This window comes from Mustelus asterias, chromosome 4 (assembly GCF_964213995.1).
Source record: "Mustelus asterias chromosome 4, sMusAst1.hap1.1, whole genome shotgun sequence".
Taxonomy (NCBI): domain Eukaryota; kingdom Metazoa; phylum Chordata; class Chondrichthyes; order Carcharhiniformes; family Triakidae; genus Mustelus; species Mustelus asterias.
The window spans coordinates 49,055,296-49,073,230 of record NC_135804.1 but is presented as its reverse complement, the minus strand read 5'-3'; the positions used below and the strand labels follow the sequence as shown (position 1 = coordinate 49,073,230).

The window sequence follows — 17,935 nt, the reverse complement described above, 5'->3', positions numbered from 1 at the left end:
AGACAACATCACATTCAAAACAGAATTAAATTGCTAGTTTGTACCAATTGTTCTGGAATAACCAACACAATCCTTCATCTGGCTGGCCTAGTGAGAAGTGATTCATCTGAGGGCAAATTGTGGCTGGGATTTAAATTTATTTATAATTGGAAGTCATGCCAAATCTACCACTAGTGCTAATTGTCACCTGTCACCTTTGGCTGATTTGACTATTTTAGCAAGGCATTTAGAAAAGGGTTGTACTTAAATATTTTTAAAACTGTATTCACACGGGGCTCAAAAAAAAGCCTTGTGACAAAGGTGGTTAAACTAAGCATGAAAGATTTTTTAATCTGTAGTCGATAAACACCTCATACCTATTGCGTTGTGTTTTCTGCTCCTGGGCACTAGGTCGGGTTTGTTTTTAGAAACATAGAAAAACTACAGCACAAAACAGGCCCTTCGGCCCCACAAGTTGTGCCGAACATATCCCTACCTTTTAGGCCTACCTATAACCCTCCATCCTATTAAGTCCCATGTACTCATCCAGGAGTCTCTTAAAAGACCCTATTGAGTTTGCCTCCACCACCACTGACGGCAGCCGATTCCACTCGCCCTCTGTGTGAAAAACTTCCCCCTAACATTTCCCCTGTACCTACCCCGCAGCACCTTAAACCTGTGTCCTCTCGTAGCAGCCATTTCCACCCTGGGTAAAAGTCTTTGAGACTCCACCCGATCTATGCCTCTCAACATCTTATATACCTCTATTAGGTCTCCTCTCATCCTACGTCTCTCCAAGGAGAAAAGACCGAGCTCCCTCAGCCTATCCTCATAAGGCATGCCACTCAATCCAGGCAACATCCTTGTAAATCTCCTCTGCACCCTTTCAATCTTTTCCACATCCTTCCTGTAATGAGGCGACCAGAACTGAGCACAGTACTCCAAGTGGGGTCTGACGAGGGTCTTATATAGCTGCATCATTATCCCCGGACTCCTAAACTCAATCCCTCGATTGATAAAGGCCAGCACACCATACGCCTTCTTAACCACCTCCTCCACCTGCGGGGCCGATTTTAGAGTCCTATGGACCCGGACCCCAAGGTCCTTCTGATCCTCTACAGTACTAAGAGTCTTTCCCTTTATATTGTACTCCTTCATCCCATTTGACCTGCCAAAATGGACCACGACGCATTTATCTGGGTTGAAGTCCATCTGCCACTTCTCCGCCCAGTCTTGCATCCTATCTATGTCCCTCTGTAACTTCTGACATCCCTCCAGACTATCCACAACCCCACCAACCTACGTGTCGTCGGCAAACTTACCAACCCATCCCTCCACTTCCTCATCCAGGTCATTTATGAAAATGACAAACAGCGAGGGTCCCAGAACAGATCCCTGGGGCACACCACTGGTGACCGACCTCCATTTAGAAAAAGACCCATCTATACCCACCCTCTGCCTCCTTTGGGCAAGCCAGTTCTGGATCCACAGGGCAGCAGCCCCTTGGATTCCATGCCCTCTCACTTTTTCTAGAAGCCTTGCATGGGGGACCTTATCGAACACCTCGCTAAAATCCATATAAACCACATCTACCGCTTTCCCTTCGTCAATGTGTTTAGTCACATTTTTGAAGAACTCCACCAGACTCGTAAGGCACGATCTGCCTTTGACAAAGCCATGCTGAGTATTCTTGAGCATACTAAACCTCTCTAAATGCTCATAAATCTTGTCCCTCAGGATCTTCTCCATCAGTTTACCAACCACTGAGGTTAGACTCACCGGTCGGTAATTTCCTGGGCTATCCCTATTCCCCTTCTTGAAAATAGGAACCACATCCGCAATCCTCCAATCCTCCAGCACCTCTCCCGTTTCCATTGACGGCGCAAAGATCATCGCCAGAGGCTCTGCAATCTCTTCCCTCGCCTCCCACAGTAACCTGGGATACATCCCATCCAGACCCGACGACTTATCTGTCTTGATGCCATTCAAAGATTCCAGCACAACCTCTTTGTTAAAGTCCACGTACTCAATCTTTTCAGTCCACCGCACGCCCGCAGTACATCCACCCAGGTCCTTCTCTGTGAAAACCGAGGCAAAATACTCATTAAGCACCTCTGCTATTTCTACTGGTTCTGTACAGATTTTCCCGCCTTCACCTTTTATAGGCCCTATTCCTTCACGCCTCATCCTTTTAATCTTCATACATTTATAGAATGCCTTAGGGTTTTTCTTAATCCTACCTGCCAAGGCCTTCTCGTGACCCCTTCTGTCTCTCCTAATTTCCTCCTTTAGTCCCTTTCTACAAGCCATATACTCATCTAGATCCCTATCTTCACCAAGCTCTCTGAATCTTTTGTACGCTTTCCTTTTCTTCCCGACTAGGTCCCGCACAGCTTTCGTGCACCACGGTTTCTTTAACCAACCAACTCCTCCCTGTCTGCTCGGAACGTTTAAGTTGTGAATAATGGACGATAAGAATCGGGACAGAAATGCTTATGGGTAGTAAAGTTATTAAAGTGAGACAGATGAGCTGCAACGACCAGTCATTGTCAAACTTGGAAGGTTAGAATAACAGGACACTTTTTTGCTGAAATTAAGCAAGACCAGTCACTACAGTGGAAAAGTTTAAATGTTCATGTCTTTGTACAAGAAAATAAAAGAAAAATATATTTTCTAGATTTTTTTATTTTTAAACTTGTAAATACACTTTGCTTTGAAACACCAACATTTTAAAGTATTTAAACTATTTCCCCCCAGATCCTTTCTGAGAAATAAACATACTGTACTGCTATTTTTGATTTTTATCCAGACAAATCATGCGATGTGCTTATACATCAGAACATTGTGACACAAAGGGATGTCGAAAGAGTATTGTTCACTCCACTGACATCTTGATTGCTATGCTCCCTGTAGCAATGTGGCAATAAAAAGTCAGAATGTTCCTACAGGCTGTGATCCAGTAGCCCCTAGCTTAAGAACAACATTGGAAGAGGTCTTGGAGCAGACTTTTTTAAAGATGAAGGCAATACTTATATTTGAGAAAGAAGGTACAAAAATAAAGTTGGAAGCAAGGAAACTTGAAGGGGTGATGAAGCTTGTTTTTAATGTTGTGGCACAATTTTTATTTATTCTTCTCCAGGATGCTTTTAGCCTGCTAGCATACTCGGATCCTTGGAGCTGTCCAGTTGGCCAGCAGCTTGACCCTATCCAGAGGGAACCTATCTGTGCTGCCCTTAATAGTGCTATTTTAGGTAAGTAGCAAAATAGAAAAGAGCATGAATGTCTTGAGCAGTTTCGAGTCCGTTTGCATAGTAATTGGGATAGAAATTGGACCTCATTTCGTCGGTTTTACGAAGCCCAGTTTTGGGCCTCAATGTCCCACAACCAAAGGAGGAGTGAAAGACCTTCCAACCTGATTTAGTCAGGCTGCTTCTCGGGCAACAGGGCTGGCTGCATGTAACAGATATGACTGTGCTTACATATGCAAATGAGGGGCTAACCACGTGTGTTAGTACTCCTCCGTCCTGAGAAACTGAGTGACAAAGGAAGCTGGTTTGCACTGCTTGCGGTTCTTTGCTTTCTCCTATGGACACCAACAAAGAGAGAGCTTTGTTTTTGAGAAAAGTATAAAATTCATTCCTGTGGAACACTGGATGTGTTTTCCCAAATCCATATTTCCAATCAGCCCAGCCAACATATCGCTCCACCCAGTCTGACTCCTTCAGGCCTCTTATCACAATGAAATGTGATTGGATCATTTATTTTGATTATTGATTGAAGGATAAGTGTTGGTCAAGGTGCGGGAGACTTCTGCTCTTCAAAGTCTCCACTCGAGAGGCCATAGGGGACCTTGGATTAATATCTCATCCAAAAGACCATACTCTGAAAGTGCAGCAGCACTCCCTCAGAGGGAAGTTGTTGAGCATTTTTTCTGGCACATGCCAGCTAGTCTTCAAAATCACCAGATGGGTTGGCAACCAAAATTAATATTGCATCATCACCAAGTGATGTCAGACCTGACTTGGTCTTGGAAAGTGTCACGTTCTTGCTTCAGCTGCTGGTTTCCTGCTGTTTAGTAGTATCAACCCCTCTGTTAAGTCACACACTAACAACAAGCTAATGCAACAACACTCGACAGCAAGGGAAAAACTTCCTAAGGCAGGATTCAGTGGACTTGAAGCTAAAATCAGTTGCTCTGATATATGTTGCTTATTCTCAGTCTAGTTGTTGTATGGAACACACGGTAAAATCTGAAATAGTCTTATTATCACCTGTTATGAGTACTCCTTTTGAGAGGAAAAAAGAGTGAGTTAAAATACAATGGGTGCAATTCTCCCATCCCACTGTGCTAATTTTTTAGCGCAGTGGGCCAGGGGAATTGTGTCGGCCAATTCGCGGGATTCCCGTGAGTATTCACTCCATGTTTGCATCTCCCAGGCCCGGATTTCTGGCGGCGGCGTCATCTGTGTGGCACTGAAAAATGGCTGAGATGCAGGGCTAGCATTTAAATAGTATTGTACATACTATTTAAATGCTATTAGCAGGTCCGGGACTGAATTCTCCGGGCCCGCTAACATCTACCACCTCGCCAGATTGTTTCACTCCAGCGGGGATTACAGTAGCTCCCCACTTTCAGGGAACTATCAGGACAACCCCGCTGGAGTGAAGGGGGGAGACAATCGGGGCCCCCCAGGGGGTTGGGCGGCAGGGGGTTAGTGCCCCCTGGGTTTGGGCACCCTGACAGTGCCAGCCTGGTACTACCCGTCAGGCATGGAGCAGTGCCAATGGGGCAGGGCCTTGCGGGTGTTCCAGCCGTCACTCTGCATAGGGATCGGTGGGGGTTAGAGAAGGCCAGCGATCAGTGGGGGGGGTTCAGGGCTGGGCCCACGAATGGATGGGGGAGGGCTGCAATTGTGCCGTGGGCGGGTTGGGGGTGCAGCTCTGTGGGGGTTCCAGGCTGGCCAGCAAACGAGAGGATGACATTTCGGGGCCATTGCACATGCACAGAGGCCCGCTGATTTCAGCCTCTCTGGCATGAATAGGCCCCGCCCCCTGAAATCTAATGATATTCACACTGGTGGCCTCTGCATTGCACAGTGTGTGGGAGATTTTTATCTCAACTTCTGCTGGAAAAATTACTCCAGTTTTCCCGCGAATTCGACACTTTCAATTTTTTTGGCAGAATCGCCCCAATATCTTTGAGGAGTAATGAAATTGGCAGTCTATAGAGTTTGTTGGACTGTAGTGCTGCAGTGGTACATCTTATGTTGTTTGTTCTCTATCATACACAGAATCTCAGAATCTGCCAAAGCAGCCACCATTGATGCTTGCACTGGGCCAAGCCTCCGAATGCCTCCGGCTGATGGCGCGTGCAGGGATTGGATCCTGTTCATTTGCCAGAGTGGACGACTATTTGCACTAGCTGCTGTGGCAGTGGAAAGACCTCAGATACTGCCCCTTCACCTCCTGTTCAAGACCTACAACAGCCCCTCCCCTCTTCTTGAAGACCATCGCACTGCCCACCAGACGGGTGCTGACCAATCTCTTTTCTTGCCAGCATCCTTGTTACATTTTATCAGGTTACACGACTGAATGCATTGCATTTTGAAAGAGATCATGGGTGCAGTTGTGCACGGTACAAACGTAGCGTATTTCTCTTTGATTTCTTAGTCACTGAGCCACCAGTATTTAGCCCTGGAGGTTTTGTCCTGTGCTAGCCTCTGTTGTTTACTGGTTATCATTAGGGCTGTAACAAAACTCAACATTTTGAAGCTTTAATCATTTATATTATTTAACAGGGCTCAAGTAAAGCCTTTGGTTTATAGTAGCATTACCTGATGTTTTATTCTCCAGCATTAATCATACTGCTTCATGTCCAGTCCCCATTTCCTTTGACAGAAAACCTATAGACACCCAAAGCTTTGGTAGGTACTATTGCCATGAGATGTACTATTGCCAAAGCTTTAAATTACCCTCTCTTTCACCCCCAATCCTTTGCCAAAAAACACAACTCATGGTTTGTTACAGCCCCAGTAATCAACCACATTTGGTTTACATCTTTTACCAGTTCTACCTGTAAATGTGTGGAACAATGCTGCTCATTATCACCTTGCTGTTTGGTTTTGCTTTTCTGCCGGTCAGCCTCTAGTTGCATAGCCATAACTTCCACTCGTTTCTTATTGGAGGTCTTGCTTTAAAACCCATATTATGTCGGAATACATAGAATGTGAGTTCGGAACAGCTTCATACTTTGGGCTCTTGCGTTCAAATCACATTCTCAAACTGATGCCTCCATCAGGCCTTCCCTTCCAATATCAGTGTCACCAGTTCTTTAGGTCATTTGTTAGCAAGAAATACAACAGTGTTGGGAGTAGGATGGCAATACTGATAGACAAGTATAATTGGGATGCAAAGCTAATAAACTTTCTAGGGGCTGAGGAAAGCCACAGCTAAGGCTATTTCGGCAGTTGAAAGTATACATTTCTGCAGATTTACTATACAGCATCCTTCATGGAAGGATTTTCTTAATATGTTTTCTTATAATACAAATTAACCTCTGGGAAAATTAGTTGGTTAGTGACTTGTCCTACTGTTACCTGATTACCACAGCACTGATTCCATGTTTCCAATTTACCACTACAATATCATTAATTGAGCAATCCATTCTGGTTGTTCACAAGCTACTAAAACTTCAAAATCAACCAGTTAGCCATGTCTGTCTGATCAGTCCCACCTAAAAGTCACACAGAAGCAATCATAAGATTATTACATCAACATAGGACTTAACTCCCCAGAAAAACATCAGGATAACAGAATTCCAGAGATGAGCCAAGAAATTTACTGTGCTATAGATTCCTGTGGCTGTCTTGAGTGTCATAATTGGGAATCTAACTACTTAGAAGCCCACTATTTCTATAAGTCGGTAATTATCCAAAAGAAGACTGTTGCCAATTGGACAATAAGCAATGATCATGAATCAAGCAAACTCTGAATAGTTATTCGAATTGATAGCCAGTAAAAACAGAATAGGAGCTGGACTATTTAACTTCCCAGTTGTGAACTGCATTGTGCAATTGTTCACTGAGCAGAGTGGGATTGAAGTGCTGGCGTTTAATAGTTCTTTTAAGAAAACAATAGACCATTACCTCCTCGTAAGTTTCTTTTTATATTGGTGCTATTCTAATTCAGATCCAATGAGTCATTGAGTTAGCATTTGATGTTAAATCCAGTTCCTTTCTCCCTGAATTAAATCCGATATAGTTTACAGCAAATTTCAAAAAGGAAATGAAAGACTGCATCGGTGCTCGATCGGACATGTACCTTGTGCACATTATCGTAGAACACTGCTCCAATAAGCGTGAGGTTTTAATGCCCAAGGATCGCATGATCCAATGATAATTTACTTGCCTTCCTGCTGTTGATTTGCCCGAGTGCCTGTAACAGAACTTGGTGATCAGAGTGGAACAAGGGAGCCAAAATTACAAACTATGGTAGTTGCAGGAAGTAATGATGTTCCTAAACACAACTTTAGTGAAAGGTGGAACCACTTTGGTAATACTTGAAAAGTGAAATATGAAGGAAAATGGAAAGCTTGTGCAAGACCACTAATGTCTGCGAGCAAAGCGAAACTCCATCTTAGGGTTCAGATAATGCAGTGTGCCCCCACCCCCCCACTTCCTAGAGTGTTTTTTGTCACATCATGGACGAGAAAAGGTAGTTTTGTTTTAATTAAAATTTACCAAACCTCTGCAAAGAATGTAGTGGTGCAGTGTAGGGTAGATTATTGATAAAAACACACTTCTACAGCTTCAGCATAGTTGTCACTTGTAACCAATGTTTTGCTAATATTGAACTTTTTTTGGTTTTTTGGCCAAATTTCTTAAAATGTTACAGATCTACATTAGCATTACAAATCTGTTTTTTTTTAATTCCATGTTTACTTTTCATTCATTATTTCCCCACATGATTCCCCTTCCATCCACTCCCAGCTGCTGTTGGGCACTGTTCTCTGCCAGAGGGCAGCCAGGCAGCTTCCCCAGGTCTCTGCCTATTCCACATTAATCTGCCACAGGGGGGTATGCAGAACTGGTCTGTTCTGAAGTCCAACATCAGTTCTGCTCAGCTGACCCCTGAAGCTTGTAAAGTATGGCAGTGAAGCATGACTATCCATTGCACTGTTCTGTGGTGCAGCATATGGGAAAAATCTGATATTTGTTTGGATGTTTACTGAGAATTTTAGTTATTGAATTTTGACCGGGTATTTCAACATTGCGTGATTGATTTTTTAAAATGTACATGTTAATATTTAAGCACTTGTGCAACCCATAATGTTCAAATAATAGACTGTTGTAAATGCAAGATCCCTGTTAACATATTGATGTTGCTAAGTTTCAGCTCGTTGAGAGATGCAAGAAACCAAGATGTTTCTTGTCATCCAAAAGCCAAGCTTACATAGGCAGATATGCACCCAAACTTACACACAGTGAACACAAACCTGACTGTGGAACAATCCTGGCATCATCCAAAGTTTAAACCTCTGGGATTGGGTTAATTTGATTACTATAACTGTTTTCTCCTCGAATGGTTTTCCCCCAATTGAGGCCCCCCCCTGCTGCCTGCTTCAAGAGGATGTAAACATGGATGTCTTTAGAGCTACTTTGTGATTGCCTGACTGAAGATGTGACAGGGCCTATCAGTTTGCTCTCCCAAGCATAGCTAGCAATTAGTGAAATTTGCCAATGAGTCTCCACTAAAGTACGGCACATTTTTCCCAATGAAGCTAGGATTTGAACTTAAGGCAGTGAGATTCAGCCTAGGATATATGGAGGAAAACCTGTTGAGGATGTCAAAATATCAAAGGCTTCTGGAGTTGTATTTTCTGCATCACATGGGAATGGAAATTACCAGCTACTCCCCGACTGGGCCTGATTTCATCTGCTGAATGTCACTATATGTATTGATGTTTTAATCCATAGATAATTACTTGACCCCCTCCAAATGTGTGGTAGAGCATAAAATATAGGATGGAGTATGATGCGGAAATGAATGAGGGAAATGGAGCAATAATTCACTGGGTTGCAAGAACCACATGATCTTTAGATTTTTAAAAGAAACAACATTCCTATTTAGATTTTTTTAAATGGAAATGATTAAAAACCATGCATGATTCCTATCAGCTGGTTGATCTTGTACACCACTGTTGAATACCCCAAGCAGTTTTCAATAATAGTAGTGTCTGGCACATTGTACAGTGCAATGTGGGAAACACCAGGTGGTTTCATGTGTGATTTACATTTGGCATTTTTATTTTCAGCAGAACAATTTGACTACATCAATGTTAATTTTAACCAATCTTTTTTGATAAGGTTCAAGGGGGCATTGGAGCCCTTTTGAATTCATCTCTCATCGTTTTGAAGGTCCAGCTTTTTAAGATGCAAGACAATATTGACTTAGGTGTCCTGATTAGACTTGCCTTAAAGTTAATGCCTTACAGTTAATGCCTTTTACTTGGATTTTCATGAGGTTCGTTAAAAGGAGCAGTCTATGGAATTGATCCACATTCTGAACTTTAAAAAAAAATTTTTTTAATATTACATTGATAACTCTTCTCTGATCCCAATTAGGTATATGTCATTACTCCAGCTTTGTTTTTAGAGGAATTTGATTAAGAGCAGCATACATTCTTTGTAGATCTTCCACTTTTCAATATACAATATGCCAGGGAGAAGTATTTGGTACACAATCCACTTTTCCATCCAGGGGAGGACAGGAATTTCACATCATATTTGCATCCGCCTGCTTCTAAGGACCACTGTAACATAAAACTAAGTATTAACTGTAGACTGACACTAATACATTCACAGCTGTTTTCATTTTTGGAGATTAGATAACTTCTGGTTGCTGGATTGTTTGTTACTTTCTGAAAGTTAATAGTCTAGATAACCAACAGGTAATGATGTGTATTTCCCCTTTAAAAACAATGTGTTGTGGGATGTTCCATTGAAGGTCACCTGTAATCTGTTAACAAACCCAACGTTATTTTAAAACTGCATTAACTTTAACGTGAGTGTTATCAGGGCACAACCTGATTGAGTATGTTCTATTTCAGATTCAATTCTGTTTGTGCGGGATGGTTATGGAGATTAATTCAGACATTTCTCCTGCAAAATCTAGTCTATCAATTAAAATGCATCAAGCTTATCCTGAAAAAGATCGACAATTTGGTTATTTGAAAAGGCACACATACTTGTTTGTACAGTGTTGTCCAGTAATAATTGCTGACTAGCCCCAGCTGGGGCTACAGTGATGCCACTTTAGCCATGTGCACTAAATTAAGTAGAAAATGCGTTGCACAAAACAAGTAAATGTGAGCGGTGTATATTTATTTAGCATCTACCACCATTTATTAACCAAGGAGATCATAAAGCACTCACAACAATCAAAAAATATTTGTACATTTTACCATTAAATGCACAAAGGATTAAAGTACATGTGCATATGCCATATGAATGAATATTGGGATCGCCTACCCATTTCTTATTTACTAATCAGAAATGGAATGGAATTCGCCAAATCTGAATTGAACAGATATGGCAAGTGGCTAATGTGTTGTATAATACTGACTTTAGAAATGAAACAAATGTTTTTTGTCGCAATCAATTCCCCTACTTTGTTCATCAGGCTCTCCCAGAAAGTTCGTGACTACATTCCCATCAAGGCACGTTGAATCAGAAACGAGAAAAAGTTGGGTCAATTTCTGTTGCTGGACAGTGCACTGTCGTTAGCTGATAATCTGGAAATTGACATTACATTAGCTTGCCATTTGCTGGAGATCTGTCCAGAGATTGGGAATCTTGATATTTCAAACTGACCTACAATTGAAGAACTCTTAACTTTTAAAAGTAAATTAAACTGGCTTGTCAGCTAAATGTTTTTACGACTGGCTGCTGGTGACCTTTTATATATAAAAAATTGCACTCGCCAAACCAGAACCTAATTGCCAAACTATTCCCCCCCCCACCACCTCCCATAATAGGAGTAAAAATAAATTAAAATGCCAAAGCATTGGGCATTTATCTGTATAGAACATTGATTCGCTGGCAGATTGCTAATTTTGGAAAGCCTGGACAAATGACATACTGTAATTTAGCAACATGTATTCAGTATTGTATATTTACAAATAATTAACCAGCAACAGCTGTGTTGGAGACAAGGCAACTGATTGGTCACACTTTCAGCCGACTTGTCACTGTAAGCTGGAAAACTGTATTGTGTACTAGGTAAGTGTGAATGTGAATGGAGGTGTCATACTATATGACAAGCTACTAACAGCTTTGTGAAACCATGTATTTTCCGTTCTTGTTTTTTTAAAATGTCTTTCAATCAGTGGTGAGGTTGATGTTGTCACCTTCATGAGACAATCTAAAATGATCATTTTAAATTAAAGTTTGATTTCATTTTCTGACATTCGTCATTGGAAACAATGCTATAATTTGCATATTTTCTCACTAACATCTTACGGCTGCAATTACGCACCATTTAACATTTTCTTTCTAACTATGTTTTCAGTCTCACTGTCTCTCCGCCCCCTCCACACCCACCCCTTCTCATGCAGCTAGCTACACTTGACGCAACTCAAGTGTTTTGCTGATTCGGGAGACAGTGTACAAACTCTGGCACGTTGAAGAAAAGTGGTATCAATTTACCTCTCCAATCTTCTCTTTCTTCTAAATTTCCCAAATGAGTTCTAATTCTGGATATGGCCAAACAGCAATTTAGAAAGAGAAGCATGCTGCAATTTAACAGTAATTTACATTTGCACTCTCACGAAACCCTGAGGTTGATGCTTTTTGAGTTTGTACCAGGCACTTTGAAATATGGGAACAGGAGGGCTCATTTTCCTGATGTTATGAAGTGTACTGAAGCATGGCTTTGATTTTTTTGTGTGCGCTCTTTTCCCTTGGTTGGGCTCTGCAAAACTATGCTGATTTTTTTTTTTTAATTTTAATTTTTTTTAGAATAAAACAATACAAATGGTGTGACACTATTTAAAGATTTACAAGTTCTGTTAATCTAGTAATTCTAGTTTTGTGTACTTAACTGTGCTCAGCTTGAAACTATAGTCATTTTGTTTAAAGGAAGGGAAGGGTGATAATAAAATTTTAAATTCTGTATACAGTATAAAATGTATACATTGTAATTTAATGATTTTCTTTTGTTGCTCCAAACTCAGGTATGATGCATACAATTACAGCATGGAATGTGAAGCAAGATGTTTCATTTTACCAACACAATACTCATGAACTAATTTCTGCTCCATGCTCAATATCAGTTTAGTTTTGTTATGAATTCAATAAATGAACACACAAGTTGTGCACAAGTACAATGGTTGTTCAGTTTGAGCATAGTAAGTATTTGTGAAGCAAAAATTACCCAGTACGAGCATGAACATTTGAGAAACTTTTAAAACAAAAGCAAAACACAAAAAAAACAAAATATGTACTAGAAATATGTTAAAACAAAATGTATTCTGTTGTATTTTGACAGAATTATTTTTATTAAAATACACAGTCATGTGCTAAATTGCTGTTGAATTTTTTAATAACTTGTGCCCATAGATTTTTTGCAGTTGGTCATGTATGTCTTTCCGTTGCTACAAACGTAGTCTATAAATTGCAAATTAGCAACAGCTTATTAGTTTTGTTAAAATAAACATGCACGGTAATGGATGAAAAAGGTTAAACACTTGGTTAAAATGATGCACGTTCAATTCTCAAACCCATGTCCCAAATTCCTAATGAGTTGATGGGCCACGTTTCTCCTTGCTGTCCTACAAAGAAACCACGGAGCTTTAATTGACATTTTTGATGTAGAATTAGTGTAAAAATTTAAAACCCTGCAGCTGCTTTCACTGAAGAGGTTGTTTAGATCACTGTATTGATAGTGAATGCAAACTTCCAACACAATTTTCACATTCCGTTACTAAATGTGTCTTAAAAAAATTACTCTCTTTCACTGGAGCAGAGGGGATTAAGGAAGGTGGTGGTGGGCAGGATATTCTCAAATGTTTTCAAAATAGTGAAAGATTTTGAGATGGTAAATAATAGGATGGTTTCCACTGGGTGGTAAATGGCTAACACACATATAAATCCCAAGATTGGCTCCAAAAGGGAGAAACTGGAAGAATTCTTTTGAACTCGTAACTAAAACATAGAATGTTTTCCTGTAATTAGCATAAGTTAAAAGGGAATTGTTTAGCATTTTCAAATGAATAGTATAAAAGAATGAGAAATTAGATGATACGTGATAGCTGTAATTGAACAACTAAAAAGGTGTGGTAGATTTAATGGGCTCTTATACTGTCATTACTGATTCTGTAATACTGTATTTTAATTTTTAAGGAGCTGTTTTTTAAAAATTAAATCCTAAAAGTTTTGTCCTTTCACCCTTCAATAATTTGTTATTTTAGCAAGGGAAATAAGCTTCAAGGTCAGCCTTTGGTAATACTCTGCATCCAGTATCTGTGCTTTCACTAGCAGGATTGAGGTATTGTCTATAATGAGGGTGACAAGAGTATACTCATGGATAATGTTTTTTGCTGATTTTCCACATTAACCTACTGCTGAACAATTTATGTTTGAGTCAGATCAGTAAGGATACTGTCAGTATGTTTAAATAGAACTTTGTAGCAGTTAAATTATGAGTTTGCAAGAGTTAGTGTTTACAAGCACTGTTTATTGTCAGTTGTAAAAAGGGAAGGGGAAAAGCTATATGGAAAGCAATGATCAAGAAAAAGTTAAATTAGAATTTTAATTTGTTTACAGTGGTGATGTACTTGCTGTCTGCGTAGTGGTGATGCATTTAAATTTCAGATTGCAGCACTGAGAGGAGCTTCTCTTTGCAAAGTGTTAACATTGTCTCCAAAGTTTCTTTGAGTTCTTGACAGTAGCATAAGAGCTGGGGAGCTCACTCCAGACTTGAGAGCATTAACTAGGCTGATATACCAGTGGAGTAATGAAGCAATGCTGCATTGTTACAAATTCCATTTTTCAGAGGCTAAGTTAAATCAAGGTTCCATCTGCCTGTTTGAGTCAATGTTCCCATCTTATTGCACCGCTGTAATAAGAGCAGCAAGTTCTGCTGTATCCTTGCTAATATCCCTCATTCAGTAAATACCATCAAAAGAAAAAAAAAATGTCATTCATCTTATTGCTGTTGATGGAAGATATTTGCAAAATAATTTAGCTTTGGCCTATATAACTTTCACTGTACTCAAACTTTTGCCAAGTGAAGTTCTGTGCAATTTTTTATTGTTCAGAGATACTTGGGTTAGTTCAGTTAATCTTTCATTAACTTCCTGATTACTTTTGGCATTCTGCCATCTGTTTTAGATTTTATTTCTCCAATCAATCACTCAATTTATGTTTGAATGCTAGTGCACTAATTCTGAAGTTGTAGGCCAGCCATGGCTTGTTCCTCAGCCCTGCTGAATACAAGTACCGACGGGTGCAATCAAGAGGGCGCAACAGGTATTTAACACCCCTTGAATATAGGTAGTAGTTTGGAACACTTTATAAAAGGCTAAGGATGCAAGCAGAAGAGAAAGAAGCTGCTGCTGTCATCAAGATAATACCTGTGTTGAATCAGTAGCAGAACTAGAAGAGACAATGTCCAAAAGTCAACAGCAAAGGAGAAATAAAACCGGTCAATGCAGTCAATTGTTAGAGGCTAAGGTGAATGAGAAGATGTGGGGAGCCAAAGTTGCACACAATGTAATTTGTGATTGGTGAGTCTTAGCTCTTTGCTGTGGCAGAATGAAGATCGAATTGGAGGAAGTTGAAAGTGATAGGCACATAATTCCAAGGTAGTTGCATGTTCCAGATATGGAGAGGAGTGGAGGATTTCAGAATGTACTACTTGGAGGGCTTTAGGATTCTCAAAAAGAATAGGAGAGAGGTAATTGATTTAAAGGAAATAATGATGTTGCCAGGTGCGAGAGACTGACATCACAAGCAAACCAAGGATTGTGAAGTTGACTGGATTAGAGACAATTGAGGGAGAGTAGGTGGTGGGCTTCAAAATTAGATGAAATGTGGTAGAAACTGCAGAGAACAGGAGGATGAAGGCATAGTTGTGTGGAGGGTGGATGGTATAGCGGACTTCAGGAGACAGCTGCTGGCGATATGAACAGCATAAATATCCTTAGTTTTTCATATTTTAAATCTGAATGGTTATCTGAAATTGAGTTTGAAGTGGTTTCAGCTTTCCAGAATGGAAATTGGTATAAATTGAAATATCCCAGCTAAAACTAAAACTGAGGATATACACTCAAACCCAATGAAAGAAAGAACTTTCACAATGAGCTTTTAGTGTCTCAAGAAAACTATAAAATTCTTAAGATCTTGTTAGAATTGATACTGGAATAATATTTCCTCTGGCTGGGAAATTCAGAATAAGGGCCTGGTTATTTAGAACTGAGAGCTGGCAGAGCAGGCTCGAAGGACTGAGTAGTTTATAGCTGCTTTCATTTAATTTCTTAAGTTAGTATTTTTTAAGTGCAATCACTGTTGTAATGTAGGAAACAACATCTGCTTTTGACTTTAAGGCTGCAGAGATGGCAATTATAATTGTAGAACAGTGAGAGTGGAAGGCAGACTGAGGGGGACAATGGTGTTAAACGATGAGTGAGAGACAGCCTTAGAGAAGATTGGCCTCGACATCAAGCACAGCCAAGTACCTTCAGAAAGGATGGGGAGGCAAATCTGAGAGTGCTTCCACCTGAAACCAGAATCTGCTCCTCTGCACAACTCGAACAAGAACTAACAACAGAAAATGCTGGAAAAACTCAGCAGGTCTGGCAGCATCTGTGAAGAGAGAAACGGACTTAACATTTCGAGTGTATATGACTACTTCAGAGTGACGGCTAATTGGTTCATTCATATATTTCCAAGGTTTTTTAGTTATGATGCTAATTTAATTACATGTAATAGGATTATCAGGGACATGAATTGGAAGATGTTCAGATGTGCTGGACCTACTGTGTACTGTTCACTTGCAGGATTCTTCTGTACTCCCAACAGTCCCAGGTTACAAAACATGTTGCATAATTATGCTCGTGATTCAGTAATATGGGAAAATCGAGAATTATTAGCTCAATTACAAATGTGGTTTTACAGAATAGCTGCCTTTTGTGCTGTAACCATTTGGCCTGTCATGTCAGTGCCAGCTATCTTCAACAATAACTCACAACAGCATGGTGGCACAATGGTTAGCACTGCTGTCTCATAGTGCCAGGGACCCGGGTTTAATTCCGGCCTTGGATGTGTGGAGTTTGCACGGTTTCCTCTGGGTGCTCCAGTTTTCTCCCACAGTCCAAAGATTTGTAGGTTAAGTGAATTGGCCATGGGAAATTGCCCCTTAGTGTCAGGGAGATTAGCGGGGTATGTGGAGTTACAGGGACAGGCCCTGGGTGGGATTGTTGTTGGTGCAGGCTCCATGGGCCGAATGGTCTCTTTCTGCATTGTAGGGGTTCTAGAATTCTAATCCCATTCACCTGCCTTTTTCCTGCAGCCTTAAATGAGTGAACTCTCTGTCTGGATCCTTCCACCAATGGGGACAGTCTCTCTGACTCTGTTCTGTCCAGACCCCTTATGATTTTGAGCACCTCTTTCAAATATCCTCACAATTATCTCTTCAACGAGAAAACCCAGCTTCTCCAAACTATATACATAACTGAAGTTTCTCATCCCTGGAATGTGAATCTTTTCTGCACCCTGTCTAACACTTGTCTAATCATCCTAAAATGTGGTATTCAGAAGCAGTACTCTAATTGAGGCTGGACCAATGTCTTATACAGGTTTACTTATCATCATTTCCATGCTTTTTTAAAACCCAGGATCTTGTTTGTTTTATTAACCTTGCTTTCAACTTGCCATGTCACCTTTAATGATTTGTGCACAAATACCTCAAGTCACTCTGCATCTCTTTTAAAATTGTGTCCTTTTATTTTCCATTCCTCTCCTCACTCTTCCTATCAAAATTAATCACTTCACACTTCTCTGCATTACTTTTCATCTGCCTCTTGTCTACCCATTTCACCCATGTCAATTTTTTTCTTGAAACTTAACACTATTGTTAATTGTTCAGTCTTTCCAAGTTTTTTGCCAGCTGCAAATTTTGCAGTTGTGTCCTGTACACCCAAGTCTAGATCAATAGAGTTGGGTGTACAAGGCACAACTGCAAAGAAAAGCAGGAGTTCTAACACAAACCTGTGGGGAACCCCAGTATAAACTTTCCTCCAGTCCAAAAAAACAGCTGTTTACCACTTCTGCTTCCTGTCACCTAGTCAATGCTGCCACTGTTCCTTATATTCCATGTGCTCTAACTTTACTGGGGTGGCACAGTGGTTAGCACTGCTGCCTCAGCGCCAGGGACTCTGGTTCGATTCCCGGTTTGGGTCACTGTGTGGAGTTGCTCGCTCTCCCCGTGTCTGCGTGGGTTTCCTTCAAGTGCTCCGATTTCCTCCCACAGTCCAAAAGACTGGTTAGGTGCATTGGCCGTGCTAAATTCTCCATGTACCTGAACAGGTGTGGCGACTAGGAGATTTTCACAGTAACTTCATTGTGTTCATGTAAGCCTACTTGTGACAATAATAGTGACAATAATAATACTTCCAAGCCTCTTTTGTAGCACTTGATCATGTGCCTTTTGGAAGTGAACCATATCAACCATATTACCTGCATCTGACCTCCGTTACTTCACCAAAAAACTCCAGTTAGTTCAGCATGATTTTACAGCAAATCTGTACTACCTTTCCTGAATAGACATTCACCCATGGACATTCACTGAAGTGACTTAGTTTTGTCCCAAATTATCATTGTGGAAATCTTCATCTGCACTGAGGCTAAACTGACTGGCCTGTAGTTGTTGGGCTTATCTTTATGCTTTTTTTTCAACA

The 17,935-nt window shown here is 40.6% G+C and overlaps 1 protein-coding gene across 3 annotated transcripts in view; it reads left to right on the top strand.

Annotated features, from left to right (window-relative positions):
- ranbp10 (RAN binding protein 10) overlaps positions 1–12,558 on the top strand; it is a 142,069-nt gene extending 129,511 nt beyond the window's left edge. For all 3 annotated transcript variants that reach the window (XM_078210963.1, XM_078210965.1, XM_078210964.1), the window contains 3 exons: positions 3,119–3,230; positions 5,271–5,614; positions 12,212–12,558. In XM_078210963.1, the coding sequence (XP_078067089.1) occupies positions 3,119–3,230; positions 5,271–5,401 (243 nt within the window). In that variant the 3' untranslated portion in view covers positions 5,402–5,614; positions 12,212–12,558. The remainder of the gene's footprint in view (positions 1–3,118; positions 3,231–5,270; positions 5,615–12,211) is intronic.
- Positions 12,559–17,935: the final 5,377 nt, after the last annotated feature.